The following is a 27,773-nucleotide window of genomic DNA, read 5'->3' as shown; positions in this document are numbered from 1 at the left end:
TGTCGCAATGTTGGCAAAGAGAGGAAGTGACGTAAGATTTGCGCATGCGGGGTACCGATCGGGTTTCCGGTACGGATCTGGTAGTGACAAGGGACGAAGAAGCAGGTGAAGGTAAAAAAACAAACAAACAGCTGATTGATTCTCATCGATTATCAGGTTTACAACCAGCGGTTTGTGCTTGATGTCTACAGATTAGACACCTGCGGAGTGACGTCACATTCCCACCGTTTGTCACTAAAAACACTAATATGTGGATTTTTCATTTAGCTAGCTAATGCTAACATGCTAATAACAAACCTGCAGCTGTTACCAGAAAACGTGTCTGTAAAGGTTCTCAGTCATCCAGGTCATCGTAGTCTAAGGAGCTTGGAAAGAAAAGCATCTGGACTTCTTTAAGTTGCTTGAAGACGTTTCACCTCTCATCTGATAAGCTTCTTCAGTTTGACCCTAGAACCGAAGAAGCTCCTCGGATAAGAGGTGAAATGTCTTCAAGCAACTTAAAGAAATCCAGACGCTTTTCTTTCCGAGCTCGTTACTAGAAAACGCACACGTGCATAGCAGATGTGAGTCCGGGATCAGGCTAACCAACACGGGCTACGGCAGACTGCAGCGCACTACAACTCCCAGCAACCCCGCGAAATTGTAGTGGTTAGGTGTGGGAACGAATCATATCTCACAATAATTTCTATTGAGAGCTTCAGTAGATTTTCTTAATGTTGGCTGTGATCAGCTGATCTGCTGCTCTTTATGGGTGTATACACCTGAATTCAACAAGATGTGAGCCGATGTTTCCTGAGTTGTCCTAGCTGATTTCATCCTCTACACTGACAGTACACTGTTTATGCTGTCTTTATATTAGACACTATACAACCATCATCAACTGAAATTCATATGAATCTCTGCTACACTTGATGTAAGCTAACTGAAATGAAACCACAGCATCTGTGCACCTTTACTGTATCCACCACAGTGCAGAAAACTAACCTGTTTATCTTTTTCTCTCACTGTGAAATGCAGCTGGACCTTTAGCTGTAACACACTGTGAGACAAACTGCACACAAACAGTTTTTATATGTTTGCTGATGTTTGTTGAGCTGATAGAAATGCTGTATTTCAAACTGCCTGACACTTAAAAAAACGTTACTCCCTTTATGCTCGCTCCTCTTCAGCAGGGCTAGCTAGATGCTGAAGTACCGCAAACACAATTCATGGACACCCCTGGCGATGACTATGAAGGTTCGCAGTGATATAAAATAATTACTCCCCTCAGATGTGTTAAAACTAAAGTAAGGAGCCGTTTTGAAAATGTAAGGAGTAGAAAGTTCAGATATTTGTATAAAGTGTAGGGATAAAAGTAAAAAGTTGTAAAAAATAATAATAATAATAATAATACTCAAGTAAAGTACAGATACCTGAAGATTCTGCTGAAGTATTTGTAATTCGTTACTTCCCACCTCTGGGCCCAGACTAGGTAAATGTGGAGGGTTCAGGAAGGACATCCGGATCAGGCATGCAGGCCATAAAAAATCAGATTTCCATACCGGATCGGTCAGGCCCGGGTTAACAATGACTGACTGGGTGCTGCTGGCCGGCAGGTGCAAACTGGGCTACTATTGGCTACTACTACTGACTACTATTGAAGATGAAGGAAGAGGAGAGGGAGAATCAGAATACTTTAATAATCCCTAAGGAAATTATGTTGTTACAGTTGCTCCAAGACAATAACAGTAACAGACTAAACTAAATTAAATAATATAATATATTACAATGTTTACAAAATAATAACGGGCAGCATGGTGGCACGGTGGTTAGCACTGTTGCCGCACAGCAAGAAGGTCCTGAGTTTGGTTCCACCATCAGGCCAGGGTCTTTCTGTGTTTTTGCCCGTGTCTGCGTGGGTTCCCTCCGGGTACTCCGGCTTCCTCCCACCGTCCAAAGACATGCAGTTTGTGGGGATAGGTTAATTGGATAATCCAAATTGCCACTAGGTGTGAATGTGCGAGTGAATGTGAGTGTGAATGGTTGTCTGTCCTTGTGTGTTAGCCCTGTGACAGACTGGCGACCTGTCCAGGGTGTACCCCGCCTCTCGCCCTATGATAGCTGGGATAGGCTCCAGCGCCCCCCGCGACCCTGAAAAGGATAAGCGGAAGCGAATGGATGGATGTTTACAAAATATAAGAAATAGCTCCAATGTATACAAATATATTTATAAATATCAAGAATATTAGAGACATGACATATACATGATTGACATTTTACTCTGACCTGTAAAACGTTGTTATTTTACTGTACAGGATGGGCAGAAGGGTGTAACTTCTGCATTGTGCATTAGATGGAGGAGTTTTACGGAGATATCCACAGGCAGGAATGATTTCCTGTGTCGTTCAGTGGTGCCTTATGGGTAATCGCAGTCTCTCACTGAGTGTGGTCCTGGGACTGGCCAGCACATCATGGAATGGGTGGGAGGTATTATCCAGCATTGTCCTTATCTTGGACAACATCCACCTCTCAGATACCACCCTAAGGGAGTCCAGCTCCATCCTCACAATATTACTGGACTTGGGGATCAGTTTATTTAGTCTGTTGGCATCTGTGACCCTCAACCCAACAGCATGCAATGGCACTGGCGGCAACAGACTCATAGAACATCCTAAGCATTGTCCGACAGCTGTTGAAAGACCTCAGAGACACGTCTGGCCCTTCCTGTAGAGTGCAGTGGTGTTTTTAACCCAGTCCAGTTTATTGTCTGTGTGTACTCCAAAGTATTTATAGTCCTCCACAAAGTCCACATCGACTCCCTGGATTGAAACAGGGGTCACAGGATTCCTCATCCTCCTAAAGTCCAGGTCCTTCTGAGAGGGCATGTTAGGACTAGGAGGCAGCGAGACAGAAGGAAAGGCAGGAGTGTGTAGGTGAGAGTAGGACTCTAAGTGTTGGGACTGTGATGGGAAAGGGAAAGAGGGTAGATATACTATGAGAGACCAGCAAAGGCCAGGAGCAGTGGAGGTGGATTCTGCTGTACCTTGGTGTAGATGGAAAGAGAAAGAAAGTAGTGGTAATGTTCGAGGTAGAATATGTAAATAGGGTTGTGGCAGTAAGGAGAGTCTGAAAAAGGATCATGATTTTGAAGCTAAAAGTCAAAAGGTGTGAAGTGGTAGAGAGTGTTCCCACACGGTTAGCGTGGTGATTGGAGCGGACTTTAAAGGATATGTAGGTGAAAGGAACATCAGACAAATGCTTTTCTTTGTGCACTCGTGCTACAGTCAAAGCTGATTTCAGTTTTTGAGTGGGAAGAGAAAAATGGTGGCATGGTCTACAGCTGCTGAGGGGTGGGGATATGGACAGGCCTTTAGATTTGAATGCACAAAAGAACAAGAGCGCGATGGTAAAGAGTAAACTACATTCAGTAAAGAAACAACTGCATTATTCTGTTAACACAACATCTAATAACATCTGCACTGAGAGCATGCTAACACAAAGCTAGCCAAGAGCGCAGAGTGATATTAAAGCTGAGTTGTATGCAGACCCGAACCCAGCAGCCAGAGCCTGAACTTCATCATGTAACAAAGACAGTAATGAGCAGTCAGGCTGCAGCGTCCGTTTCTACCTGTCCATGTGTGTACTGTAGAATCACCCTGGCAACCACTCTGCAGTGTGCTTTGGCCGATTTTTGGTTTTACTTTGTGTTTATGTGTAAAAATTGTATCCTCATTAGGATAGAGATCTGTGTCAGGTTTATACTGTTAAAAGTAAATGTGTGACAGTTGGTTCAGGTCATTTCTGGAGTAATGAGAAAGTAATGTAACAAGTAGTGTAATAAATTACTTTCTTTAGCGAGTAATTAAGTAACGTACTTTATGAAAAGTAATGAGTAATGTTTAACAGATTTTTTTTTGACCAATAACATAATAGTGCTAATAATACACACTGAAAATGAAAAATATGAAAAGCTTAGCATATGCTGAGACAGTGTTTCTCACTGTGCGCCACTTCCTGACCTGTGATCTCATCACATGATCAATAAGGAGAAAAAGAATGACATCATGTGATGCAGGCTGTCTTACCAGCTAATAGCTTCCTTCCTTTTTGTGTTGACAATTTAAATAAAGAGTCACTAACTCTTTATGTCCAGATGATTAAGAGTAAAGTTGACGAGGAAGACTACTGGCACAGCTCCAAGTTTAAAGCGTTCACCTTCGATGATGAAGATGATGAGTTAAGCAGGGTAAGACCTCCAGAACCAGAAGCAAGAGTGAATTGTTCTAGCCCTGCATGTGTGTCATTGACTTGATGTGGCTCTCAGGTGTGATTTTTAGGTGTTGTTGTCTAACAGTTGAAGGAGTCTCGGCAGGCAGTAAATAATATACGGCGGCTGGTGGAGGAAGACGATGACGAAGATGATGTCGAGAGGATCAGCTGGAGTGGCGAGCCAGTCGGCAGTAAGACCCCTACATTCTCCTCATTGGTCACTCCTTTGGAGAATGCTGAGATTTGATTGGTTATAGGGTGGTTACCTGTCATACTTGTGTCCACAGGTATTTCCTGGTCCGTTAAAGAGACAGCTGCCTCCAGTCAGAGGGCAGATAGAGAGCCTGCCTTCCCCAAAATTAGCACTGACACGCCATCGATCAGTAGGAGCCAATCAGGATACTCGCTGAGCTCTCTATTCAAAGGTGAGGACGGTCACATGACTCAGATAGACCGAAGCCTGATCATGTGATTCACTGCAGTTGTCATGTGATTCTGTGCAGGAAAACCTAAGGTAGGGAACTTCCAGACCTTCAGTGACGGTGAGTCCTCAGATGACTCAGGTGGTGTTCTTATACTTTTACGATATTTTACCTAGTCAGGGTCATGTATATAAATGAATGGTGATTGGATGAATATGGGATGATGTTGAATGGTGATTGGATGAATATGCAATGATGTTGGTTGGTGGTTGGATGAATATTGGATGGTATTTAAAGGTCAAATAATGGTTGTATAAATAGTGGGTGATGATTAGATGGTGATGGATGATGTTTGGATAGTGATTGGTTGATGGTTCGATTAATAATGAATGCTGATTTGATGGCGCTTGGATAATGGCTGGGTGAATACTGGTTGACTGATGGTGGTTGGATGTTGTTTGGTGGTTGCATGGTCATTAATGATGGTCAGATGATAGAGGATGTATGGTGGTTGGATGTCTCACTCAGACTGACATTTGTTTTTTGGGGTTTTTAGCACTTACTGACTCGTCTGTCAGGCTCTACGCTCCTGAGCTCCGAAAACCAAAGTCTGAGTACAAGGTAAGATTACCCTGGTTAAATAGGGTGTTATATTTAGTAATCTAATTACTATGGGTGTGTTATATGGCTGTTCAAATATTGTGATAACTGTTAATCTCATTACAGTTATGCTTCAAAATCCAGTTACTCTTGGGTATTCTGATTACCCATGAGTAATTCAATTATAATATCATTAACCTGATGTAAGTTGATGTGCACGACTAGTCGACTGGACAACTAATCTTCACTGTTGTCACTAGTCAGTACCAGACATATGAGTCATTTAACCTAGTTGTTTTACATTTGAATTAATCCCCACTGCTGGTAAATAGTTGTGTCCTAATCTTATGGAACCATCTGCCAACAGGTGAGAAACGCCAAAAATCAGCCTCATATTTTAGTCACCACTGTTATTGCTAGTTCTTTTAAAGGCAAAAGAGTGAAATCACAGACAATCCTTAGCAATAGGGCGAGGAGTTCAGTTGTTTGGGAAGGATTTAGAGTAGAGTCGATGCTCGTCCACATTTAAAGGAGCCAGTCGAGGTAGACACCAACTGGGTAAGGTGGTCCGACCAGGGATATCCTGCCAGGAGGAGGCCGCTGTGTACACCTGAGACATGGGTCATGTTTTGTGAACTCAAAACATGTTTTAAATAATTTGGATTCCTCAAAACAGCCACCCTTTGCTTTGCTTACTGCATTGCACACTCTTGGCATTCTTTCGAGGACCTTCATGAGGTTGTCACCTGAAATGGCTTTCCAACAGTCTTGAAGGAGTTCCCAGAGATGCTGAGCACTTGTTGGCCCTTTTGCCTTTGATCTGCGGTCCATCTCATCCCAAACCATCTCCATTGGCTTTTTAGGTCATGGTAAATGGTAGATGGACGGAGTCTTATATAGCGCTTTTATACTCTGTAAGGTTTTCTGACTGATGAAAGGTGTGACGTGTAACTGTTTGCACAGACCATTTTTTGAAAAAACAATTATCGGATTCATGAAGCTGAACTTAAATCATGCATAAATGATTAGTATTTATTCAGGTTTGGATGTATGCGTTTGTAAAATAGTTATACTCTTGCTCAGATTGCTTCCAATTTTTGTGTGGATTGACGTACGTTACACACAAATCACTGCACACATCGGTAAATCTTAGTTTATGCTTTTGGGTCATGTCGTACGCATTTGCAACCCTTTTGTGGAAAATTCCTCTCCGTATTTAATCACCCCCCTCTTTGCCGGTCAGAGTAAATTTTTAAACCAGGCTTGAATCAGGGCCATCCTGATACGCATGAGGAGGAGCTCACTGATGAGTCGGAAACAATATTTAGTGTTGATTATGTTCACAACGGAGAAAACTGCCTGGCTTTTGTGTGTGGAGCCAAACATGGTGACTTTCCTCACACCTGTGGAAGGTCGGCTTATGCAAATGGCTCTTTTGAGTCCACATCTGCTGGGAGATCGCATCTGCAGAGGCCCAGCATTCATCTGTTGCTCTATTGTCACTGTACACTTTTTTTTGTTTTTGCACAGCATGTTCGTATTGTTTCGTGCCACCAGTCTCTCTTTATTCAGAGTTTTCAGACACAGTTGTCTGTGTTTCTCCTTTTCTTTTTTCTCCATCGCTGTCTTTCTTCTTTTTCACTGTCTTTTCAGGTGTAACTAAGTCTCAGCTGTCAGATTTACCGCCTGGAGTATACAGAGTTCATTGGCTGAGTGGTATCACATGGGGTGGCTTAAGTTGCACCCAACTGGTCTGTGCATTTCTTCAGCCACTGAACCACTACCGTAAAGACCAGAAAATGCTGGACCAGTTAAAACAGAAGCACCCTATCAGCTTTGAAATTTTTGCCTTCTGTTTTTACTGGAAGTCCGGTTCCATATGGGACCGCTTGTGGTTGCAGCTCAGGACCCCAGTCCGCCTATTAGTGACCTCTGGCTTATGTTGGCATTAAACGGTTCTCAAATTTAACTCCATATCCGTATTTCTTAGTTTTAGACCAGTGGCTTACTCTAATATGTTTCCCTCATTTAGTTGACTAAGAAATTAGTCACCATTGCTAATTAATTATATATATTTAATAATTAGGCAGCACGGTGGCACGGTGGTTAGCACTGTTGCCGCAAGCAAGAAGGTCCTGAGTTCAATTCCACCATCAGGCCGGGGTCTTTCTGTGTGGAGTTTGCATGTGTCTGCGTGGGTTCCCTCCGGGTACTCCGGCTTCCTCCCACCATCCAAAGATATGCAGTTTGTGGGGATAGGTTAATTGGATAATCCAAATTGCCACTAGGTGTGAATGTGCGAGTGAATGTGAGTGTGAATGGTTGTCTGTCCTTGTGTGTTAGCCCTGTGACAGACTGGCGACCTGTCCAGGGTGTACCCTGCCTTCCACCCTATGATAGCTGGGATAGGCTCCAGCACCCCCCCCCCCCCCCCGCGAGCCTGAAAACGATAAGCGGTAGCGAATGGATGGATGCTAATTTAATTACTCTGGGGTAATGTGATTACAGTTGTGTAGTCCTGTGCTGTCATTTCTAATGGTGATATGGTTATTGTGATGTCAGGATTATGTCAGTGATTGGTCACCTGAAGAGACGGTTCAGAGACTTCAGCAAGGAAAGGTAACACACCTGTTCACCCAAGTCTGAGTATTTCTGCTCTGTATTAATATTGTAAGTATTTGTACTGTGTGGCAGGCCGTGTCTCTGGAAAAATTCAGTGTGGTACTCTGAGCGTCAGTACTCTGTAGTAGTAGTACTGTGATTATTTGTACTGCATTGTAGGCTGTGTCTCTGGAGAGGTTCCGCACACTGCAGGACAAACTGCTGCTGCTCGATCACGCCATTGCTGCTCATGATGGAAACGTCATCACGGCTGTAACTTGATTCATAACGGCATCATTTAAACTTTATTAACCATCCCATCAGACACAACTGAGCATGCTCTGTTTATGTTTCAGGTTTTAATCTATCTAAAGAGGACGCTCTGTAAAGGTGAGTGTGGTCTTGATCCCGGTCCTGCAGGTTGATTGGTTCTCCCACTGACTCTGTTTTTGTTCTCAGAGGTTTTGTTTCGAGAGCTGGAGTCCAGGCAGACAGCTCTCAGACACTTCATCCACTACCTGAGTGAGACCCAAAACCAGAGGCTGCTGCTGGAACTGCACAGGTTTGCTCTCACCTACAAGTACACCTGTCCCTGCTGATTACTGCCCTCGTCTGTATGAAGCGTGATGCTGAACATGCTGCAGGTGTTCTTGTGACTGAGTGATGAGGTTCAGGTCGGCAGGTAGACATTCAGGTGTGTCACAGGTATCTGGTGTACACCTGTACAGATAGAACTCTTTTGATGTGTTTGCTTTCTTCCCGTTCCTCAGAGCACTGGGCAGAGCTGAGGATGCGGCGGTATGTAGTACTCTGTAGCTATAAACAAATCAACATTAATTCTTCTGGCGTTCATTGGGCTGATGATGATGCCATTTCCTGTTTTCATGGCAACAGCTGCTTCAGTATAAGGAACACTTGAGCATCACAGATGAAAACAAAAGACGGGACTTCCTGAAGAACTGCCTTAGGTCAGTAATCTGATTACACTCAGGTAACTGTTAGTGTTTGTTGTTTACAGTTGTTTGTTCGTTGTTTTCAGCCTCCCATTTTCTGCTGAGGACCTGGCCCATGTTCAGGATCACTACACTCTATTGGAAAGGCAGATCATCATCGAGGTCAGTAACCAGTTAATTAAGTTCATGGCGAGGTTGAAGGTTTCTGATTGACTAGATCCAGTTTAATCACTGTTGTTGCTAGGTGACAGACCGGCAGGCTGAGCGTGGAGGGAAGGTGGAAATTTTCCAGAAGTTTCCCAGAAAAGCTTTGATCCTCAACATGCCGCTGATCACCACGCTGTACTACTGCTGCTTCTATCACTACGCTGAGCCAGAGGTCAGTCTGTTAGCCTGTGTTAGTTTTAGTTCCTGTTAGCCTGAATTAGTGTTAGTCCCTCTTAGCCTGAGTTAGTGTTAGCCCCTCTTAGCCTGAGTTAGTGTTAGCCCCTGTTAGCCTGAGTTAGCAGTAACCTGCAACAGTGTTTATATTTCAGGGGACCTTCAGCAGTCCGTTAAATATCCGTCAGACCTTTAAGGTGAGAGCTGACTGGTTTGCTTTGACTTTTGACCTCTTTTGATCTGTTTGACTCACTGACCTGTGACCTCTGAACTCAGATCTCAGAAAAGCAGTACTTTGTGACTGCTTTGGCTGCAAGGGCGAAGCTGAAGGCATGGCTGGACGTGGACGCTCTGTTTGCCAGCAGGAATTGGCTCGGGTTCACCAGGAAGAAATCACCACTGAGCTTCCAGCGAGTTGTTGACATCCTACAGAAGAACTCCGCCCCCACACACGTGAGCTACTGTAACACACCTGGTACAGAGGTAGAGAGAGCCATCAGCTTGTTATTGATTTTTGATCATTGGTTATTGATTACTGTCAGGTGCTGCAGGACTACGTGGCACTTGTGGACGACGGAGAGTTGAGGCTCACTTTGGCTCAGAAACATAAATGTCACGACATCGTCATCAGTGTGAGTCTGCCAAATTTGATTTAGCTGCTTGTGGTGGAATTAAGGCACGACGGGTCCAAGGATCATAGTTTTGAGCCATTTTATTGAGCACTTCTCACCACAACAACCAACCCTTGAGTCCCCGTGTTTTAACACCACAGGTGCGATCTGCAGATGCCGTGCAGGTGCGTCCGCACGGCACCACAGACCACGCCCCACCACACTGCTGCTTTAAAAATGACCAATCAGAGAACAATACTTTGTATGATGCCATGATGATGTTGTATCTCTGGGCAAATCAGACATACCGGGACATGAAGGACCGGCAGCTGCTGCTGGGATACCGTGGGAAGGTGGTGAGGGGCTCAGCGGAGGAGAGGAAGATTGATGACCTGCTCAGCAACCCGGTGAGGAGGGCTCCTTTGTGAACTATATCATGTGACTTGACATGTGACTAAACTATTTCTTCTTTTCTTTCAGCAAATTCGCTGGAAAAACTAACATGGCTGTCACCATGGCAACATGAATGTCCTTCCAGCCCATCTGTGGCTGTCTGAATCGATGTAGCTCTGCCTACATAGCCAGGAAGGGGGAGAGTCATGACTCTGATGTTCCTTTGAAAACAGGAAGTGACTATATTGATGTGAGAAAGAGGGGGCGGAGTTATTTCTTCATGTTTCATCAGATAATTGGACACACCTCTGACATTAATTCTGACATCATCACGCCAAATAAAATAAAAACACAGATTAATGCTTCAGGGCAGCATGCTGGGATACGGATGCTGCTGCCATATTTGTCTGAGAATGTATGGGTGCTCTCAAATGTTCAGGTTGCCACCTCTCATAGACAGATCTATCCTAAAGCGATCGGGTTTGAAGTTTGTCTAAAAGTTTCCCAAGTAAAACAAAAATCCAAAAGCTGTGATCAATCCCATGTTTCTGTTAACATGAAGAGCGGACTGATGTATTAAATATTCCTGTACTGTGTGAGAAAATAAATCATAACTTTTAATTAAGAGACATCAGAAACAGCTGATTTTTGCTTAATGGATTTTTTTTAACCCTTTATTTGTTCACAAACATAAAGTGCAAAATAAACACAAACATCCCCAAAACCCATCTGTCTGTTAAAAACAGCCAATAAACATTTATATATCAATTATTGACTCTCCTCATTTGTATATAATGACGATTTCTTTCATCACCACATGAGAGATTAAAGGGAAATAAACAGCAGCTTTGAAGAGCAAACATTCAGATATTTATCGAGTTTTCAGGCCAAACATCGATATTTTTCACTCCGCTGGCTCTGAATGTTGGCGCTTCCTTCTTATTTTACACGTGTTCTACAGGTTTGTGTTTACAGCCCCGTGCATTTTATGAGACTCCTCGTGCTGCCAGCAGGCGGCGCGCGGTCGCGGTTTCACGTCATTGAGACTGAACGCGTGCAGGCTGGCGTTTATCGATGGTCTCCGATAACAGACGAAAACGAGGTGTCGATGAGACGGTTAGGAGTCACGTGACTCTGGGGGACGTCACTGAGCATCACTTCGTTAAGGAGCAGCACGAGGACAGACGCAAGCTTCACCGGAGGACAGCAGGCAGCGCGTGCAGGTACAGAGACATACACTTACTGCAAATACACTGTAGTGCTGCCAGGTTTATTAGACAGAGTACTTCATTCTGCTGTAATAGCATTAAAGTCACTTGGTGTACTTCAAATATTCTGAGTGTACTTTCAGTTCACATAGTACTGTACAGAGAGGTTACTGATGAAGAACCAGTATTATTGATCGAGTTATTAATCCAGTCGATCGATCAGCGGGACACACAGCTGATCGAAATATTCGTTTAAAGTGAGTCAGTCGGTGATGAAGAGGAGGATGAGAACAAAGAGCATCAAATATTCACACTGAACCTCAAGTGCAGCCTTGTCCCTGGGCTCTTTGTTCCTGTTTCTCTAGTGACTCTGAAACACGCCAAAGATAACGCAGTGTGACATAGAGCTGTCAGCAGAAGAAGAAACAGCTCTTCTTGTAGTATGTGTAAGAGCAATAACAGAAGATAGTTGATTGGTTAATAAAGTAACAATAACTGTAGTACTGAGTACTTGGTATTTTTACTGCAGTAACAAATGAGTACTTTAATGTACACTTTAAACTTGCCGTGCACTTAGAGTACTAATAGTGCATTGTACACAGTACTTCTGCAGCTCTCCTTTGAAGTACTGTTACAATGACTTTATGTGTGAACTGATGAGGGATCAGTATGGAGGTGAAGTTATCGATCGCCATTTCAAGTATGTATTCCTGTGTCAGGTGTGTAAAGGGGAGGAATCAGCTGAGACCTCTGATTGATGGATTCTGATTGCACATTTCAGACTCATTATATTCCCGGAGGAGGAAGAGGAGGATCATTTCAGGTAAACTGTCTTCTCTGAGTACATTGCACTCTGTGGAGTGCTCAGATTGAAACCACAGAAAAAGAAAGCTTACCTAGCCAGACCCAGAGATGCGTGGTTTCCATGCGCCGATGAGGTGAGGTTTCAGCATGACAGACGTGAGAACCATTATTGTGGCAAGGTTTCCTGCAGCAGTTTCCTGTGCAGGCTCACTTCAGACAGGAAGTCATCTCATAATCGTGATCGGTCAGCCTGATGACCAATCGATCAGGTGGTATAAAGGTCAGAGGAAGCTAACAGTGTCTGACTGCGCCCACAGGAAAGATTCAGGTCGCTGATGAACTCGCTGATGAGTTTATAAACAGCGAGCACAAAAAAACCCTTTAAGACCCTTTAAGAACCCTTTAAGATTTAAAAAAACAACGTGTGAACTCCTAGAAACAGATTCAACCTCTGACGATGTCTTGTATGAATTGACATGACTTTATTTCATGACCTCGGAGGAACTTTTCCTTTTTTTAGTGAACATGAGCAAATCATGAAAATCTGCATACTTGAGGCTGGAGAGCATAAATAAATAGTCCCAGACCTGGATCTGGAACAGGTCGGCTCACCTTAAAGTGAATTCATTACCTCCTGATAACAGCTCAGTCCTGATACAAGTCCAGAAATCCCAAATTTACCTGCAGGCAGCTGGTGATCCAGCTTTCAGAATTTAGATGGTTAAAAGCTCCTTTACGACACTGAAGGTTTTTGACTTTAGAAGGAAGGGGAAGTGAAATTTACTTTACAGTCTCAAATTCTTTCAGGGTTTAGTTTAATTTAATCTCATAACAGATTTCTGATCACCTGGTTTATTCTTGCTTTGCGGCGCTCACCAGTATGGCTTTAACTCTTTGTCACAGATCAGCCACTCAGCCTGCGCTCGTCTGTGAGGGGAAAGTTCTTTTCATTCAAGTATGTAGTGATGAATAAATCAAGTTTCAGAATAAGAGTGTGGGTGAGATGTGAGAGCTCAGACCTTTTTTTAATGATCGAGCTGTTTTTGGCCTCATTTGGTGTTAAAATCATGCAGAAACCAAAAGGCCTGTGTTCTTTATCCCCACTCTCTCCATTGAAGGTCATTATTCAGGGCTGTGCCAGGTGTTATATGAATTGTGCAGCCCACATACAGCAGCCGAAAACCTCCTCTCAGACCGCCGTTTGACACCTTCAGGTGCTTTTTCAGCGTGACACTGATCAGAGCAGCTCTCGCTGCTGAGCATGCTCAGCTGGGTCGGATTCTGCTGCCGTCTCCATGGATCCTGTCTGACCTTCTTGTGTGATTCCTTTCACTGTGCTTTAAGTTACGTTTTTATTTATGCTGATATCAGTCTTTGAGATACAGCCAAAGACTCTGATTGGCTGTATCTCTCTGCAGATGATTAGCCCTGGGCTCTGATTGGTTGTCTCTCCCCGCAGACATCATGCTGACAGTCACCGAAATGGTGACCCAGACGACCAATCGAAGTGACCTGAACTGCACGCTGCCGCATGATGAGGGCCGCCTACCGCTGGTGCTGCTGTACAGCGCCGTGCTGCTGGTCGGTCTGCCCGCCAACCTGTTGACAGTCCTCCTCACGGGGTTGCAGGTGCGCAGGAAGAATGTGCTGGGCGTGTACCTGTGCAGCCTGTCGGTCTGTGACCTTACCTACCTGGGGACGCTGCCGCTGTGGGCGATCTACGTGAACAGCGGTCACAGGTGGCCATGGTCGTCAGCGTTCTGCAAGCTGACGGGCTACATCTTCTTCAACAACATGTACATCAGCATCTTCCTGCTTTGCTGTGTCTCCTTCGACCGCTGCGTCGCCGTTGTCTACAGCCTGGAGTCCCGTGGCCTGCGACGGCAACGCCACGCCGCCTTTGTTGTTCTCGCTATCATCCTGGTGGTGGCCATCGGGCACGCCCCTGTCTTCACCATGAAGGAGGGCGCCACAGAGGGTTCGCATCACTGCTTCGAGCCGAGTCAGAGCAGCGCGATGGTGACAGGCTTTTACTACGCTCGCTTCGTCATCGGCTTCCTTCTCCCGCTGCTGTTGCTGGTGGTCACCAACCGCGGAATCCTGGCTAATGTGCAGCGCAGCACAGGGCTGCAGTCGGCACAAAAACGCCGTGTCCGGCAGTTGGCCGTGGGTGTGGTGGTTCTGTTCCTGGTGTGCTTTGCCCCATACCACATCATCCTACTGGTCCGAGGCATCATCTTCCACTTCCCGTGGCTTGACAACTGCTCGTTTCAGAAGGCCATGTACACACCCTACACCATATCGCTGGGCCTGTCCACCATCAACAGCGCTGTCAACCCAATCCTGTACGTCTTGTCAAGCAACAACATTCGAAAGGATCTACGGCGAGGACTTGCACAGGTCTGTGGCAGAGTGCTGGTGAGAACTCCGTCCAACACCAGCCAAAACAAAATCCAGCCGATCAACAACTCTTTAGAGCTCAACACGGGCAGTGAGAGGCTGGCAGCAGGAAAACCACCCGGGACCTGAGGTAGCGGTTCCCCAACACTGCAGTGTCCTGAGGTGACCGCAGAGGGGCAGGACCAAGAACCGGGGGACTTTGAGTGCTACGCATGCACAGAAAAACAAAAACAGAAATGTTTGGAACAAGAACTTTAGAGACAGAAGCTAGAGTAAAGAAGGTGACACAAACACGAGGACTTGAATAAGGCCTGAGAGACGTTGATCTGTGATGTTGCAGTGCTCTGTGTGCACTGCTGTGTTGCACACTGTCAGCCTCCCTGCTGCCACGTGTTAGACTGAAACAGCAGCATCGTACCTGATGGCCGAACACCTAGTGCGTGGCCACTCCCGCAGACACAGAAACATGTAACTGCATCTCAAACATTCACACCTGCAGGGAACTAGCAGGCCAATCAGAGCTCACAGAGACGATGTGACTCAGTTGTCGTTGATATCTGATTATTGATCACATATCTGTGTCCAAATAAACTCATTTTTATTCCCATTTCACCTGCTCAGGTGTTCAGAAGGTTCACGGTTCACCTGCCGGGTTCCATCAGAAACAATTTTTGTGTGCACTGAGGAGCAGTTCATGTCCTTTCTGTTGTTGAGGGGACACTTTTTACTGTAGCACTTCAACCGGACAGACAGGTGACCTCACATTATTGTTTTCTCTGAACCGTAGCTACATCACACACCTGGTCTCACAGTTTTTAAACTGTATTCAGTGAATGGCTAATGTCTTCTGTCATCATTAAAAAATGTAAATTTTTCATTTTCACTCATGTGGACTTTTTTAAAGCAATTTGAATTAAATGTAACCGTGATCAGTTTCCAGTAGCAGGACACAGACAGAAATTTGCATAGTAAAGAAATTAGAATATAAAAAAGGGGGGAAAGAGAATGCGAATAGAAGCATAAGGATAAATATAGCATATATACACATATATAAATACAGAATATATAAATAGGCAGTGAAAAATACTCATTAATGAGATGTAGCAGCCAATTGTCTATTGCACTTTTCGACTATTGTGCAAACACTACAGCTTAGTTGCCCCCCCCATATAACCATCGTATGATCACGTGACCTAAACCACCTCCATTTCCTCAATCAGATAACGAGAGTATCAGAGAACCTGGAGAATAATAACCCAATGCTGGAAGCATAAAACTACAACACCCAGAAGACGGACTACAAAATGCTGACATTACAGAGGTTTTTTTTTTTTTAAGAACAACTTTATTTATACAGAACACATGTCAGCGTCCACGCTAGGAAAAGTTTACAGAGCGCAACATTAAAACACATTAACATTAACAGAACCACATTAGAAATGAATAAAGATAATAAAAACAGAAAGCTGTGAGTCCCACTGAAGGCTCCACCCACCCTGACCTCTGACAACTAAGAGAGTGAACAGTATTGTGTCCAAAAAGAAGCTCAGATAAACAGAATTATAAGCTTCAGGTGCATCAGGCATTTATCAACAAATCTGAGTTGCTGATAGCTTTTTCTTTTTTAATCTGATGGAGTGCTACTATGAATTATGGGATGGAATCGTCTCATCATCATCACCTCTTCACTGATTGGCTGCGATCACCCACAAACTAACTAAAAATAAAATGGAATCACTTCCTGTTTAATCTGATGGCTGGTGACAGTGAAGTTTATTTTGTAGTTTTAATATTCAGGAACTTTATTTTCTGTCACATTGAGACTTTTCAGGGTCACAGATAAGGTGAGAGTGGATGGCAAGTTGGATGTGCCTTACATCAGTGATCACAAAGATAATTCTATGAAGAACTCAACAAAAAGCACGAGAGGGGGTTCATCAAGAGGTGAACACACAGGAAGTCGACTGCTTTAGAGCAGCATGCGTCTGTGGTTAACACTGTGCATGTGCATGTAGGCGTTTGAGTGGAAACAGGAAGCCGCAGAGAGTGCGAGACTGCAGAAAAGAAGAAGTCCCAAGAAAATTCAGCAGGTGTGCGAGCAGCTGCTCCTGCCAGACAAGAGTTGAGAGGAAAAAAAAAGGACTATTAGAGTGAGGCTCACCTGAGACGCACCTACAGGTGTTTCAGCTTTTTATTTGTAAACGTCCAGTAAACTCAAACTTTGTGACGTGAATAAACAGATGTGATGCCAGAGGCAGGCTCGAGCTCCAGGTTCATCACGCCATTGTAGAGGGAGCAGCAGGAAGTCTGACCTCATTCCTGCTCTGCTGTGATTGGGTCTGTTGTTGCACTTCTGCCTCTGAGACGCTTTGATTGGCCGAGCTCCTGGAAGGCAAATGCTCAGCCTCATTAATGTTTAAGCAGCCTGTCAGACAGCACCCAGGGGAAATGAATCATTGAAGCTGACCTGAATAAGAACAGCAGGACCCATGGAGCAATTAACCAGAGTCAGAATTAACAGGAAGGTGGAGCTTTTCGGCTGATGCTCCTGTTGATCAGGCCAATCACCTGTCTGTAAACACATACCTGAGATCTACTCTTTAAACGTAGTCAGTTTGGCCCGAACCTGCTTCCACTCAGATCACAGGTTATGTCCAAACCCCGGAATCAGGCCAATCACCTGTCTGTAAACACATACCTGAGAACTCTGTTTCCATGGTAACTCATTATGTTGCTTGTTGATCGCTCTAAGAAAGAACTGCATACACACGTGTGCAGGTTTGCCTTTAATGACTTTGGTTTTATTTTGTATCAGAGGTGTCAAACATGAGGCCCGGGGGCCAGAGTTGGCCCACTGTCTAGAGCTGATTGGACATTTGGTGGCTCGATCCCATGACGAGATACTAAAGCTGAGTTGCTCTCTGACACATCCATCGGAGCATGAGCATTCCAAAGCACTGAAGCATACAGGTGTTTGAATTAGTGCTGTCAAAATGAATGCATTAACGCAGATTAAGCAGTCATCACGATTAACGTGATTGTCAAAGGAGCTTGCAAAGAAAAGCGTCTGGACTTCTTTAAGTTACTTGAAGACGTTTCACCTCTCATCCGAGAAGCTTCTTCAGTTCTAAGGTCAAATGGTGGAGAGTCCCAGATATAAACCTAGTGGGAGTATCCCCCCACAGAGGGACAAAAGGACCCCCTGATGATCCTCTAATCGCCAGAGCCAAGGTGTGAAACTGGGTGTGGGTCCCAATCAGCCAGAGTTTCGGGTGAGTTCATTGTGAAACCTGGCCCCACCTTATCATGCGAATTCCTGAGGTCAGATGGCCCAGGATGTGAGTGGGCGTTAAGGCGTCTGGGAAGGGATCTCAAAACTGGATTATAGATGGCAGAGAGTTGGTGTCGTAAACCCCGCCTCTGTTCAAAGATGGTCGCTCACAGTGGACATAGATGGCTTCTTTCACTCCTCTTTCAAACCATCTGTCCTCTCTGTCCAAAATGTGAACATTGGCATCCTCGAAAGAGTGTCACAGACAGATTAACGTGATTAAAAAAAATTAACGCTATTAATGGATCTGTAGTGCAGAAGGACTCAAAATCCCTGAAATGTTTCTGTCAATGCATTTCGGGCAGTTTGTCCAAGTAGAGTTACCTTCGCACATGCGCAAATGGGCAGTAGATCTGGTAGTGACAGGCAGCTGAACCAATCAACTCAATTTGGAAGATGATAAATGCACATTGGCCCTCTTGATGGGAAATTTGAGTATTAAAATAATAACAAGAGTTGACCGGCAAAGTATTATGCACATTGTGCAAGAAGGAATTTTCTTTTCACCGAGCTTAAAATATCACATTGATGTGAAGCATACGTTAGCCGGGCATGCTGCTAAGATTTTGGCTAATGCGTCACCCAGCTTGCGACAAATCACTCACGGAGCATCAGGGGGCTCAGTACGTTTACCTCGGAAATAATGACTGACACAATTGCCAAGTAGATTGCAACAAACTGCAGACCTATTAATATCATTGAGAACATGCATTTTACATAGCTTTGGTTCCTCATCTCAAGAATGACAGAGAGAGAGTGGATAAATGTTTACAGTTTTTTGTTAAGATAAATGCTCAATAAACATGTTAAGTGCGTATATTTCCCCCCAGCACTTAAAAAAATAAATAAAAATATATTCAATCAAATATTAGTGTATACTTACCTATTATTATTAAAATATAGGTTTTTAAAAAAAACTTGCATTTCACATGTGTTACAAGAAAACTATTCAATTTCTCTTTGATATAAATGTCTGTTACAAGCTTAAATATAAAGCTGAAAAAGTGTAATTGCAGCCAGGCTATTGATCAAATAATTGCTATTAATTACAGAAAATTGTGAGATTAATTTTATTTTATTTTTTTTTAAATCTATTGACACACTAGTTTGTATGCATGCGTGTGAATGAGACATGTAGTATACAGTGCTCAATAACAACAATTTACCTGGAGCTTTGGTTCAGTTTTTCCTATGGTCGGAAAAAATTAGTTTTCCACCATCTACTGCAGAAATTTCAGGGTTTTACTGTAAGAAAGAAAAAAAAAAAAAAAAAAAACTTCCTATGAAGTCACAGACACTTCCTGCATAGCTCATTCTGTGCACATTTCTCGAGCTGACAGGTTTATAGGTTTGTAAGTGAAGGAAGCACACGTGGACGGATTAAACACGCAGCTCGATTGCACTCAGTTTATTTCAGTGAACTTCAAGCTTAAAGGCTTCAGTGGGTGTCCTCAAGATGTCCCCAGAAACACCACAGAAGAAGCAGCTGTCTTTGTCCTGTTTTTAATAAAACCGGTTGCATTTTATTTGTAGTGTGAACAAGCAGACCAAAAAAAAAAAAAAAAATTGGATTTGATCAAAAAAATCGGAATTGAGCATTAAGAGTAGTGTGAACGTAGCCTAAGTAAGGAAATCCCAAAAGGTCGATTCTGTTCATCTGGATGTTTTCAGTCATCATCAGGTGACTTCTTCAGTCTCAGCTGACTGTAGGTTTCCAACTTTATAAAGAGTACATTTGCACAGTGACTGAAACTAGCACCACTGAATGAACAATGGGCTGTGAGGTCAGTTTATGGTCTTCAATCAATCATCACGAGTACCATTCACAGAGATTTGAACAATGGCTGCAGTCAGGTGAGACTGAAGAAGACACCTGATGATGACTGAAAACATCCAGATGAACAGAATCAACCTTTTCGGATATCTAACCAGATTCTTAGTCTGGATGGTATTACGTTGGGCTCCAGTAACACCGTCAGGAACCTTGGAGTAATTTTTGACCAGGATATGTCCTTCAGTGTGCATATTAAACAAATATATCGGACTGCTTTGCTTCATTTGTGCAATATCTCTACAATTAGAAATATCCTGACTCAGAGTGATGCTGAAAAACTAGTTCATGCATTTAATACTTCTAGGCTGGACTACTGTAATTTGTTATTATCAGGATGACAGGGACTCTGCTTGTCCTGATTGGTTGCCTGCCGGGCTCACCTGTGCAGGTGTAACTCAGACTCAAAGACTGAATTCAGGTTCGTTTATTGTTTTTGGCCACTAACAGTTTATCGTTACAAAGATCCTTTAAATGTGATTTTGGAAGAAACAAAGCAGTAGTGTTCAGGTGTGACCCTGTCCCCTCTCCTGTCTCCAACTGAGCAGAGGGCGGGGCCAGAGGAAAGATCATAACTGACACAAATTAAAGATTATTTTACCCTAAACGACAACAAAGATGAAGGTGATGACGATGTGCAACAAAATTAATTCAGTGTTTTCGTCAGAGCGAGACCTCCGCCCGCTCCCCATGTCAGCTTGCACGCCAACAGGAAGTCATTACACATGCACGACAACAGCAGGCGCTGGTCCCATAGAGCCAATCAGAGTAAAGGTCAAAGGTCACACAGCAGCTCTCAGCAGGGAGGGGTTAAAACCAAAGGGGTGGGGCTTCCAGCAGGTAAAAGCCAACAAAATAAAAACAGTAGGAAGCGCAAACACACCCCGCCACAATAAAATCCTGGAAGTAAATGCTAAGCTCTCAGTCCACAGCCCGACTTGTTCAGGTGGGGGCGGGGCTTCAGGCTTCGGAGTCCAGGCCGTCGAGGGTGAGCTGGCTGCGGTGGGGGGAGTTGGGGCTGGAGCTGTTGGAGGGCGTTGAGTGTTTGGTGGAGTCAGAGTCAGGCTGAGGGATCAATACACAAGCATGATTACTGATCAAGACTGATGGTCTATCTATATCTATCTATCCTGATTATCTGTTATCTATTATGTGTGTATATGTGTATATATATATATATATATATTTATTAGGGGTGCAACGATACACAAAATTCACGGTTCGGTTCGATACTTTGGTGTCACGGTTCGATATTTTTTCGATACAAAAAAAATGTTCATGCCTTTTTAATTTGTCATTTATTAAAATTATAAATATATATTTTAACTCAAAAGTACAGTTTTTAAATTTAACCCTAACCCTTGTGCTACGTTTTTTATTTTGACAGCGAATGCGCACCTGCGGACCACTTATGTGCAGCCCTGGTTATTTAGCTCGTCATATTGCAGCCACAGAAATTCTTTTGTCCATGAAACCATAAAGCTGCACTTTCTTTTTGCCTTATAGTCTGATTTGTCATAACTTCTCCGTTTTGTGGTAAGCTTTTCTTTGGCTGTCACTTCTTCACCCTGACCTGTCTTATTTGGCTCAGCAGAACTAAAATATATATCTGTCTGTGAAGGTTCTCAGTCATCCAGGTCATCGTAGTCAAATATAATCCTGCTGCTTTTACACACGCACTCACATAAGCTCAGCGATTCTCTGCGCGATCAACCTCTCACATGTTTAAGCTTGCTGCGGGAGATTTCACTTGTCATGTTTGCATAGTAAGCTAACGATTAATAAGACGATGTCAGAGGAATTGGTGCCAAATTATCATCACTCACAGATCAGTGCTGTCGCTCTCTATACACAGTTCGCACGATTGCAAAGTGAAAGCAAAAAAACAAGCGCAAATTCAAACGCGATTTCAATATGTCACATATTGACAGTGGCTCACCGATGCCAATGACATAATTACCCAGCTACATTTCTGAAAGAATGCAAAAGCATTGACATATATTTTTCCTTCCTACAATAGCCCGACGGGCAGGGTAGCCCGACTGAAAAAAATCGCTAGCACCAGGACGTCGGGCTAACATGCGCTAACACACTAGCTCCCACCCATGTAATTGAGCATTGCATGGCACATCCAACATACTGTTTTACTTTAGTCCATGACTCGCTTACCTTCAGGGTCATACGTCACATGAAAACCAAAATAATTCCAAACGCCAGATCTGAATGAGAGGTGGGGGAGGTCCATGTTGCAAGGAGAGCTTAACTTCTGTCTCGCTAGCTTGCCCTGCGCTCTTCCTTCTGACTATGCTGTCTGTGTTGAGCGCTCAGTGGATCTGCGCTCGACAGTGCAGCCTAGGCGGAGTAGTCGAACGCAGATTCACTGAGCGCTCAACACAGACAGCATCGTCAGAAGGAAAGTTGATAAAATAAATTACAAATGTTGTATTGTTCGATACATATGCGTACCGAACCGAAAGCACTGTATCGAACGGTTCAATATCGATACGAATATCGTTGCACCCCAGATAGATAGATAGATAGATAGATAGAGAGATAGATAGATATAGATAGATATATATAGAGATAGAGATGTGTGTGTGTGTGAGTTCTTACTATCTTGGTGGGGACCAAAATCTGAAATTTACTATACTTATGTGGACCAAAATCCAGGTCTCCACAGGGTTGAAGGCATTTTTCACACTCAAAATGTGGTTTTAATGTCAGGGTTACAGTTGAGTTGTGGTTAGGTTTAGGAGAAGGGTAGGGGAAGGGTTAGGCATTCATTTTTAATGGTTGGGGTTAGGATAAGCAGCTAGGGAAAGCATTATGTCAATGAGATGTCCCCACGTGGATAGCAAACCAGACGTGTGTGTGTGTGTGTGTGTGTGTGTGTGTGTGTGTGTGTGTGTGTGTGTGTGTGTGTGTGATACCTCTCGGTCCACCTCCTCCGGGTCACAGATGCTGCGGGACGAAGCGCCTCCCCCAAAATCTAAGCCAATGAAATCACAGAGACAGGTGAGTTAGTGACAGTTCGTGTCGAGACTAGCGACATGAACACTCATGTGTTTACCTGAAGCTGTGCGTGTGATGTGCGTCTTGCTCCTCTGTTGCCGTGAGATACTGGAGAGGGGGCGGGGCTTATCTTTAATGCAGTCGTCCTGAGAAGAGGGCAGCACACTCTGCGGGCACACACACACACACACACTGATGAATAGAGTTTATTGATCCTTCTGGCATCCTCAGACTGATCGATCAGCTGGCAGAGGTACACAGCATGACCTGATGACATCATCGCTGACCAATCAGCTGATGAGCGAGTGTGAGGTCATCAAATCAATCAAGTGATTGCTGCATTCAGGTCATGTGACCTGGGCGCAGCCTGAGTGGAGGGGGGGAGACAGAAGCTGGCCTACCCTTCCCACAGAGGAGGTGGAGGGAGAGGAGGAGGAGGAAGGCTGCAGGAGGCTCTGCTGGGAGGAGGAACAGGAGGCGTCTTTCTGCAAGAAGGCGCCAGCCGATGCCAACGTCATGTGATACACGTGCTCAAAGTTGGAGGGGGGAGAGATGAGGGTGTGACGGAAAGAAGAGGAGGAAGGGGAGGGAGACGGGGAGGAGGAGAGGGAGGCAACATCACCAACCTGAACACCAAGATGCAGACAAAGATGAGAAGGAGCAGGATGAAGTTGAAACAGGGGGAAGAGAGAAGAGAGGAGTCAGTGTGATGAAGGCAGGAGTCAGAGGAGTGGGGGGAGGAGACGGAGGAGAACATGCCGGCAGCAGAAGGAGGAGCAGGAGGAGTTACCAGAGGAAGGTCCATGAGGACCTGCATGCCGTCTCCTGGTCCCATGTGAGCCACGTGGTTAAAGTTGGTGGGGTTAGAAATCATCTTAGAGCGAAGCTCCGGATCCCTCAGCATCTCCCTGAGGAGACAACGACACCAGCACACAAGTGAGCACGCAGGTAAACATAACATGGGAAAACACCAGAAGTGACTAAAATCACCTCCTCTGCTGGAGTCGCTCCTCCTCGGGAACCTTGAAGAGGAACTTTCTCTTGCTGCGAGTTCGAACCATCAACTTCCTGCTGTGATCGGACGTCTCCGGGATGGTGAGATCGCCCTCTGAAAAGACATGGGTACAGAGACAGGTATGCACAGGTTAGCTTCAGCTGTGGGAGCGTTAGCGTCCACGTGATTCAGGTGTGCTCCTACCTGAGGAGGTGTTGCTAAAGTAAATCAGACGAGGAGGTTCTGAGCTCAGCAGGTTTAACGTTCCTTCAGCATTCAGAGGTCGAATCTGTAGATAGGTGCGCACACAGTCTTTCAGCCATCACTGCATTCTGAATGGGTGGTCTGACCTTCACTGAACTGTGATTGGTTACCTTGCGCAGGGAGATGGTTTGGACCCACTCAGTGGTGTGAATATCAAAGACATCAACCCCATACTCGCTGTAGACCGTCAGGTGAGATGAGTTAGAGCCTGTCACACAGAGAGACAGGTGAGACACTATCCACTGCACCCGTTTCTACAATTACAAGAATCGTGCAACGTACAGAAAGCAAGAGGTGTGGCGGGCCACATGAGCTCCTGGGTCCGGGACCGACGTCCCTGTCCATCCACATAGACACCGAGCTGGCTGAAGCAGAGCAGCAGATCACTGGATCCGACCTCCAGTGCATGTAGAGCGTCCAGTTGCTGTTGCGCCAGGAAGGCCAGCGATGGGTCTGCCGGGCTCACCAGGCTTATAGGGGACGACTCCCCCTGCAAGGCCAGCAGAGCGAAGCCTGACGGGTAACCGATGCACAGCCGGTCCCTGAGCATCCCCAACCACTGAACCACACCTGGGGCCTGCACCTCCCACAGCTTCTTGTGGTGGGGCTTTGTCGGAGTGACCTCGTAGCACTGAACCTGGAAGCGGGACATAGACACTGCAGCATTAGGATGGGCACCGGAGCAGAACCACAGGTCGCCTCCAGGTGAGCCCATACCACTGACCTGACGTTTGATGGCAGCCAGCAGGCAGGGGGGGCCTCCTGGGCGGAGAACACCGGCGGCCATAGCCTGGCAGCCTTTGGTGTCTGCCAGCTTGGCATCGAAGCTGGACTCCGCTCCCTCCAGCACCCCCCAGGGGTGAAGGTGAACTTGACGGTTGCGACCGCAGAGGAGCGCAATGATCTTCTCCTTTGGGATCAATTCAATCTGAGAGATCTTCTTACTGTCTGCGGCTCTCACAATCACTGTAGAAAGAAAGGGAGGAGTTAAAGGAGGTTAGCACAATCAGTCACGTGGACAAAGTCTGTTCACTGGGCTCACCGTCTCTCGTGATTTCAACCACAAACAGTCCGTCTTCTGTTCCCAGGGCGATCCTCTCACGATCTGCACAGATGGGAAATGTTCTTATTAACAAAATAATAAGAGAGACTAAATGGATACAAATCAAGTAATCAATAAGACTGAAGATTGACAGGAAACTCAGCACAATCCATCAGTAGACCCTGAAAAAATTTCAGCCTACCACGGTCAACTGTCCTACACTTTTTCAGCAGAGCACTCGTTACTGACCGAGTACAGCGGCGGACAGCGTGGTCTTGATGATGGGTAGCGAGGCATCATAGGCCTCGTGCAGGACGTGGACCTGCTGGCTCTTCAGCAGGTTCTTGGTCAGGATGCTCTGCATACCTTCCAGGATCCGGACCCATTTTCTCTTCTCTACCTCGCTCTCTGCCAGGACAAGCAGAGACACTGAAGACAGCTGCGAGATCAGCTGCGATGATGTCACCTGACCACGACAACAAAAACAATCAGAACAGGACACGCACTGGTGCTCAGACACCAAATGTTTTAACAGTGATGGGGTCCTCCTACTCTGAAGATGCAGGGGATGTCCTTCCTGGTTGCGTGGATCACATCGGAAGCCAAAACCGAACTAACGGACAAATCCTCATCCCTGAAAAAGTGAGATGCAAGAGATAATTGCATATACAAAAATAATACTTGTCACAAACTCCACACACACAAAACCCCCCGTCAGCTTCACGCGACTGCCTAAATCTTCTCTAAACCAGCTAAATCTTTTCATTCTATTACAGTCTTCACAAAGGTATCAGAGTCGTCTCTGAACTACATGAACCTTATCAGGACTCACAAGTTGTCCTAACACTTAGGGCTACACAAACTTTCTTCAGACTTCGTCTCAGGACCTGGATTAACATGCCCACACAAACCTTCTCAGAAGTGTTCGCTCTCTGCGGTGTCACTTCCTGTTCCAACACAGTGATGTTTTTGTGTAGCCAATTTAATTAAAAACATATTCTTGTTTCACAGTGCATTTTCACTGCTATGCAGATGACACAGAGCTTTATCTGTCCATGAAGCCAGATAATCCACACCAATTAGTTAAAATGCAGGAATGTCTTAAAGACAAAGACCTGGATGACCTCTAATTTTTTGCTTCTAAATTCAGATAAAATTGAGGTTATTGTACTTGGCCATCAAAATCTTAGAAATATGGTATCTAACCAGATTCTTACTCTGGGTGGCATTACCTTTGCCTCCAGTAACACTGTGAGGAACCTTGGAGTCATTTCTGACCAGGACATGTCCTTCAATGCACAATGCATTAAACAAAAATGTCAGACTGCTTTCTTCCATTTGTGCAATATCTCTAAAATTAGAAATATCCTGTCTCAAGAGTGACACAAAAAAACTAGTTCATGGATTTATCATTTCTAGCATACTTGCTGTTCCTAGATAATTTAAAAGTAGAATGGGAGCCAGAGTCTTCAGTTTTCAGGCCTCTTTTCTGTGGAACCAGCTTCCAGTTTGGATTCGGAAGACAGATACTATCTGTACTTTTAAGATTAGGCTTGAAATTTTCCTTTTTGCTAAAGTTATAGTTAGGGCTGGACCAGGTGACCCTAAACCCTCCCTTAGTTAAGCTGCAATAGGTGTAGGCTGCTGGGGGATTCCCATGATGCACTGGGTGTTTTTTCTTGTCTCACTATGTGTTAATAGACCTCTCTGCACTGAATCATACTTGCTATTAATTTCTGGCTCTCTTCCACAGCATGTCTTGGTCTTGTCTTCCTCCCCTCGGTCAGGGAGGAGCAGGGAGAGGATTTCTTCCTGTTAAAAGGGAGTTTTTCCTTTCCCACTGTTGCCCAACCACTTGTACATAGGGGGTCATATGACTGTTGGGGTTTTCACTTATTATTGTAGGGTCTACCTTCTAATATAAAGCACCATGAGGCGACCGTTGCTGTGATTTGGCACTGTATAAATAAAACTGAATTGAATTAGAAGAGCTGGAACTTGCTCCAGAGTCCAGGGATTTTTGTCAAAACAAGCAGACTCTTCAAAATACCTCAAGTAGTGTTTTCATGTCCTGACAGAAGGTGACCAAACAGAATACCTGAGGTCGAGGACGAGACCGGCTGCCACCCCAGGCTGCGTGGACTTTCCCTCTGGGATGTCGTAGAGAAAGAGTTTACAGTCAGAGACCACGGCGAATGCTCGCTGCCAGCCCTTTTTCACCCCACTGGGCTTTGGAATCTGACGGAAACAAACTAGCTTGAGTATGTGGAGCTGCTACACAGTTACATCGTCAGTACCGTGTCAATGGACTCACCCTGACGTAGCCCTTATATGCAGTGCCGATTCCCCTCTGGACGTCAATGCCCTGTGGCCTCTTGGCCTGCTCTGCTGGGATCGGGCAGACAAGAGGGGCGTGGTCTTTACAGGAAACGTGACAGATGAAGGAGCACACTGAAGAGACAGAGAGTCAGTCAGACACCTGTGACTGAACCAGAAGCAAAGGAGCTGTTAGCGCTGCGTACCTTCGCAGGCGTATCCCTGCCGGATTAGTCCCACCATCAGGGAGGTGCAGTGTGTGCACTGAGGCGGGCTGGAGAACGTCTTGATGCTCAGCTGGTGAGCTTTGGGCTGAAACACACACACACACACACACACACACACACACACACACACACACA

At 45.0% G+C, this 27,773-nt stretch overlaps 3 protein-coding genes across 9 annotated transcripts in view; 2 read left to right on the top strand and 1 right to left on the bottom strand.

The window, feature by feature from the left end:
• The first annotated feature begins 12 nt into the window (after nt 1-12).
• On the top strand, nt 13-10,977 carry vipas39 (VPS33B interacting protein, apical-basolateral polarity regulator, spe-39 homolog). 3 transcript variants are annotated; one of them, XM_005950167.2, is made up of 19 exons: nt 13-111; nt 4,133-4,225; nt 4,334-4,439; nt 4,536-4,673; nt 4,752-4,790; nt 5,227-5,291; nt 7,833-7,889; nt 8,052-8,144; nt 8,228-8,261; nt 8,331-8,433; nt 8,642-8,669; nt 8,766-8,839; nt 8,911-8,986; nt 9,069-9,203; nt 9,361-9,402; nt 9,482-9,658; nt 9,748-9,837; nt 10,119-10,223; nt 10,297-10,977. In XM_005950167.2, exons 2-19 carry the CDS (start codon nt 4,133-4,135, stop codon nt 10,315-10,317), a joined length of 1,476 nt encoding a protein of 491 aa, XP_005950229.1. In that variant the 5' UTR covers nt 13-111; the 3' UTR covers nt 10,318-10,977. The 3 variants fall into 3 exon arrangements, 2 of the variants coding, with proteins under 2 accessions (XP_005950229.1, XP_042071494.1); XM_042215560.1 differs by lacking the exon at nt 13-111 and having other exon boundaries at nt 2,132-4,225; XR_006053268.1 differs by lacking the exons at nt 13-111; nt 10,297-10,977 and having other exon boundaries at nt 2,130-4,225; nt 9,748-10,001.
• A 121-nt stretch (nt 10,978-11,098) lies between these two features.
• On the top strand, nt 11,099-14,846 carry gpr132b (G protein-coupled receptor 132b). Of its 3 annotated transcripts, XM_005950164.3 has the most exons (3): nt 11,099-11,432; nt 12,199-12,240; nt 13,681-14,846. In XM_005950164.3, exon 3 carries the CDS (start codon nt 13,686-13,688, stop codon nt 14,748-14,750), a length of 1,065 nt encoding a protein of 354 aa, XP_005950226.1. In that variant the 5' UTR covers nt 11,099-11,432; nt 12,199-12,240; nt 13,681-13,685; the 3' UTR covers nt 14,751-14,846. The 3 variants fall into 3 exon arrangements, with proteins under 3 accessions (XP_005950226.1, XP_005950228.1, XP_042071495.1); XM_005950166.3 differs by lacking the exon at nt 12,199-12,240; XM_042215561.1 differs by having other exon boundaries at nt 11,099-12,240.
• A 4,499-nt stretch (nt 14,847-19,345) lies between these two features.
• The window catches only part of cdc42bpb (CDC42 binding protein kinase beta (DMPK-like)), a 24,981-nt gene continuing 16,553 nt past the window's right edge, over nt 19,346-27,773 (bottom strand). For 2 of the 3 annotated variants that reach the window (XM_042215558.1, XM_014330252.2), the window contains 16 exons: nt 27,618-27,723; nt 27,410-27,546; nt 27,194-27,333; nt 25,648-25,729; nt 25,345-25,561; nt 25,096-25,158; nt 24,778-25,019; nt 24,336-24,690; nt 24,164-24,261; nt 23,994-24,078; nt 23,786-23,903; nt 23,586-23,703; nt 23,197-23,421; nt 22,854-22,962; nt 22,714-22,772; nt 19,346-20,848 (listed from right to left, as the gene is read on the bottom strand). In XM_042215558.1, coding sequence (XP_042071492.1) covers nt 20,744-20,848; nt 22,714-22,772; nt 22,854-22,962; nt 23,197-23,421; nt 23,586-23,703; nt 23,786-23,903; nt 23,994-24,078; nt 24,164-24,261; nt 24,336-24,690; nt 24,778-25,019; nt 25,096-25,158; nt 25,345-25,561; nt 25,648-25,729; nt 27,194-27,333; nt 27,410-27,546; nt 27,618-27,723 — 2,259 coding nt within the window. In that variant the 3' untranslated portion in view covers nt 19,346-20,743. The remainder of the gene's footprint in view (nt 20,849-22,713; nt 22,773-22,853; nt 22,963-23,196; nt 23,422-23,585; nt 23,704-23,785; nt 23,904-23,993; nt 24,079-24,163; nt 24,262-24,335; nt 24,691-24,777; nt 25,020-25,095; nt 25,159-25,344; nt 25,562-25,647; nt 25,730-27,193; nt 27,334-27,409; nt 27,547-27,617; nt 27,724-27,773) is intronic. The other variant, XM_042215559.1, reaches the window with a different exon arrangement.

This window comes from Haplochromis burtoni, unplaced genomic scaffold (assembly GCF_018398535.1).
Source record: "Haplochromis burtoni strain Fernald_Lab_line unplaced genomic scaffold, NCSU_Asbu1 Contig_758, whole genome shotgun sequence".
NCBI classification, from domain to species: Eukaryota; Metazoa; Chordata; class Actinopteri; order Cichliformes; family Cichlidae; genus Haplochromis; species Haplochromis burtoni.
Note: the sequence above shows the minus strand (reverse complement) of the source record. Positions and strands in the feature narration are given on the sequence as shown.

Coding starts and splice junctions, on each gene's coding strand:
- vipas39 (XM_042215560.1), top strand. CDS start 4,049: ATGCAGGCTGTCTTACCAGCTAATAGCTTCCTTCCTTTTTGTGTTGAC. Junction 7,890..8,051: donor AGAGACTTCAGCAAGGAAAG/GTAACACACCTG, acceptor ACTGCATTGTAG/GCTGTGTCTCTGGAGAGGTT. Junction 8,670..8,765: donor GCAGAGCTGAGGATGCGGCG/GTATGTAGTACT, acceptor TCATGGCAACAG/CTGCTTCAGTATAAGGAACA.
- gpr132b (XM_005950166.3), top strand. CDS start 13,686: ATGCTGACAGTCACCGAAATGGTGACCCAGACGACCAATCGAAGTGAC.